This window comes from Prunus mume, linkage group LG2 (genome assembly GCF_029339155.1).
Source record: "Prunus mume cultivar Tortuosa linkage group LG2, ASM2933915v1, whole genome shotgun sequence".
Classification (NCBI taxonomy): Eukaryota; Viridiplantae; Streptophyta; class Magnoliopsida; order Rosales; family Rosaceae; genus Prunus; species Prunus mume.
The window spans coordinates 30,232,651-30,235,830 of NC_142699.1; the positions used below are offsets into that span (position 1 = coordinate 30,232,651).

General features: G+C 38.7%; 1 protein-coding gene across 1 annotated transcript; it reads left to right on the forward strand.

Moving 5' to 3' along the window:
• Positions 1-672: 672 nt before the first annotated feature.
• Positions 673-2,194, forward strand: LOC103323586 (F-box protein At5g07610-like). The gene has a single exon (XM_008225585.2). It carries the CDS (start codon positions 752-754, stop codon positions 1,961-1,963), a length of 1,212 nt encoding a protein of 403 aa, XP_008223807.2. The 5' UTR covers positions 673-751; the 3' UTR covers positions 1,964-2,194.
• Positions 2,195-3,180: the final 986 nt, after the last annotated feature.

Here is a 3,180-nt window from a genome sequence, read left to right on the forward strand (position 1 = left end):
TAAAATAACAATAAAAGAAAATCAAATAAAAAACCAAAAAAAAAAGAAAAAAGAAAAGGTTTGGGAGGAGTAGAAATTGGGAGAGAGAGAGAGAGATTAATTTAAATTTTTTAGTTTTTAAAATTTTTTATTCATATTTTAATCAATTTTGATTCAAAATACCATTTTGACCCTACATTTAACAGAAAAGTTAACAAAATTGACGGCACCATTTGTTGTAATGAAACTAAAGTTAAAGGACCACGAAAACTATTTTAGAAATTGAGGTACTCAAATGCAAATCGGGTCTAAATTCAGGGATTAATAAAACAATTAATCTTTCTTTGCATTAATTATGAATGACATTATTATTGTTTAAATTTAAGGGTATTTGGTCATGATTTTTTTTATGGGAGTTTCACTAAAACACCTAAAATGGAGGTTGAAATTATAAAAAAACCCAACACCCAAAACACTTTATAAACACACCCAAAATCTATCATTACACACACTCAAAACCCATTTATAAACACACCCAAAAAGTTGACTTTGGGGTTGATTTTGGGTGTGTTTCTATGTTTAAATAGTGCTTGGATTTTTTTATAAATACATGTCTAGGATTGGGTTTATTTATAAATTTGTATTTTTTTATTTGTGCTTTGTAGCCTTTTAAATATTGCCTTGTTTTGGGGAGTTGGTGAGTCACAATTCACAAGTGTCAACCCAACAAAAGGGGCTGGACGAAGCTTGAACTTGTCTGCAGACGCGAAAAATGGGATCGGAGACGAGAACCAGAGCAAGAAGAAGAAGCTGCCAAGCCACAGATTTCGGTGCAACTGCAGTGGCCAGCTCAGTGGACCTCTTGGTAGAGATCCTGATGCGCCTTCCAGCAAAACCCCTCCTCAGATTCAAATGCGTATCCAAACAATGGTACTCTATCATCTCTGATCCTCAGTTTATTATCAATTATGCCCAGAGAAGCTTAAAACCTCTTTTGGGTTTGTTGTTGAGTGGTCGTAAAGAACAATTAGGTCCATACCCAGAATTTTCTTTCATTTCCATTGGAGGCTATGGCAAAACTGGGAGAGTCCCAAAATTTCTTACCATCCCCAAATTGGAAATTCAAGATTTCTGTAATGGGTTGATGTGCTATTCTAAGCCTCACATGGATGCCCCTCAGTTCACTTCTTATTATGTTTGTAATTCTGCATCTGGGCAATCCAAAAGAATCAGAGTTCTTGAAAGTCCATCCAGCAAGAGATTGATGGCTGTGAATTTGGCTTTTGATCCTTCAAAGTCACCTTTTTACAATGTGATTTTTGTCAGTGAAACATCTGGGTCAGAATTGAACCATCTGATCAAAATTGATATTTACTCCTCTAAGACTCAGACTTGGAGACCCAGCACAAAGGGGCTGTTCATTGTGCCTCATGATGTGGACTTTGGCAACGGGGTTTACTGGAATGGCGCAATTTATTGGTACCATCGAGAGAAGAACTCTTTAGCATATTTTGATTTTGAGGCTGACTGCCTGGATAGGTTGCAAATGCCATTAATTTCTCAGGGATCGTACCCCATGAGTTTCGACTATTTTGGAGAGTCGGGCGGGCATTTGCATCTTGTTGGGACCTGCAGACCAGGCACTACTCTGTTCACTGTGTTTGAGATGGAGAAAGATAGGTCTGGCTGGTTTGTGAAGTGTAATGGTGATTTGGGTGCTTTAGCAACTACTTTCCCAAAGATGGTTACCCCTAGACTCTCTAGGCGTTATTTGTTTTCTCCAGTGAGCCTGTTTAGAGGAGAAAAAGAAGAAGAGCTGAGTATTGTGCTAACAATACCTGGGAGTGTGGTCCAATATAACGCCAAGGATAAGACATCAAAGAAGCTCTGTGATCTGCCAAAAGGTTTCATTTTCAATGACTTTATGGGGCAAGGCTTTAGGTTTAAATCGCATCAGTACATGGAGACCCTTGCTTCCATATGAAAAGTAGTGTTTTTCTGGTATCTCCTCCCTTCTTCTACCTTACCTTTGTAAGGATGATTTTGCTAGCGTTTCTATTCTATACATACGACTGTGTTGTAAGTTGTACAATCAAAACTTTGGTAATGAACTTTAAAAGGAGTACCTTGCTTTCTAAATTGAGGTTGACTAGGCTTGTTGCTTCTAATTTAGACCCTTCTATGATTGAGGAAATTCAAAATTACAGTTGTTTTATGTGTTGCTACGGATATAAAACAGAGCTCTAATTTTATTCATGTGACCATGTTGAAAGTTGTATTATAAAACGTATGGCAAAGAACATTTGATGGAGGAGTATAACTTAATTGCTTTCTAAGAAAGATGACTAGGTTTGTTGTATCTAAGTTGGAGGCTTAGTGCCTTCTCTGTTGGAGAAATTCACAAATTTAGTTCTTTCCTGTCCTGCTTCTGCTATAAATTCTTTCTATAGCAGAAAGACAGGAAGGAATTGGGTTAACAATAAGTTCTTTCAATTCTGGCGATTTGATCCATGCACTTTTGATACTCATCGCAATTCAAGTATACGTCCAAATTTCCCTCCAATTCTGTGACAGTGTAAGCACATTTCTCCCATGTGGAGGGGTATTTCTGTCTACTCGCGCCGTCTACCTTAGTGCTTAGCTGGATGTCTTCCTATTTCATGAGGGCTCCGCAAAATTTTGATTCTAGGGTTTCACTCAATTTCTAGAGGGTGCAGATTGAGGGAAGTAAAGATTGAGACAATTTTGATTCAGAGGTTGAAGAAGTGGCTCATCTTGTCATGTCAGACATACATAACCCTATAACTCAGTCTTGGAGCTATGGGCTACATAATTTGGCTTATGAGGTAGGCTTTGGACATGGGGTTCATTGCAATGGTGCTATTTATTGGCGCCATGTGAGAAACAACTCTGTGTCCTACTTTGATTTAGAGGCAAATTACATTCAAAAATTGAGAATTCCCCAAATGACATCAGAACCATTCCGGACGAACATTGGTTACCTTGGGGAATCGGGCGGGAGCTTGCATCTTGTCAGGACCTGCAGACCGAGCAGCATCCGCTTCACCGTCTTTGAAATGAAGGACGATAGGTCAGGGTGGTTGGTGAAGTGTCAAAGCGATTTCGGGGATTTGGTGGCTTGTTTTCCGAGGATGGGAATGGTTGCCCATGGCCCTTATCAGTTTAATTTGATGAACCTGT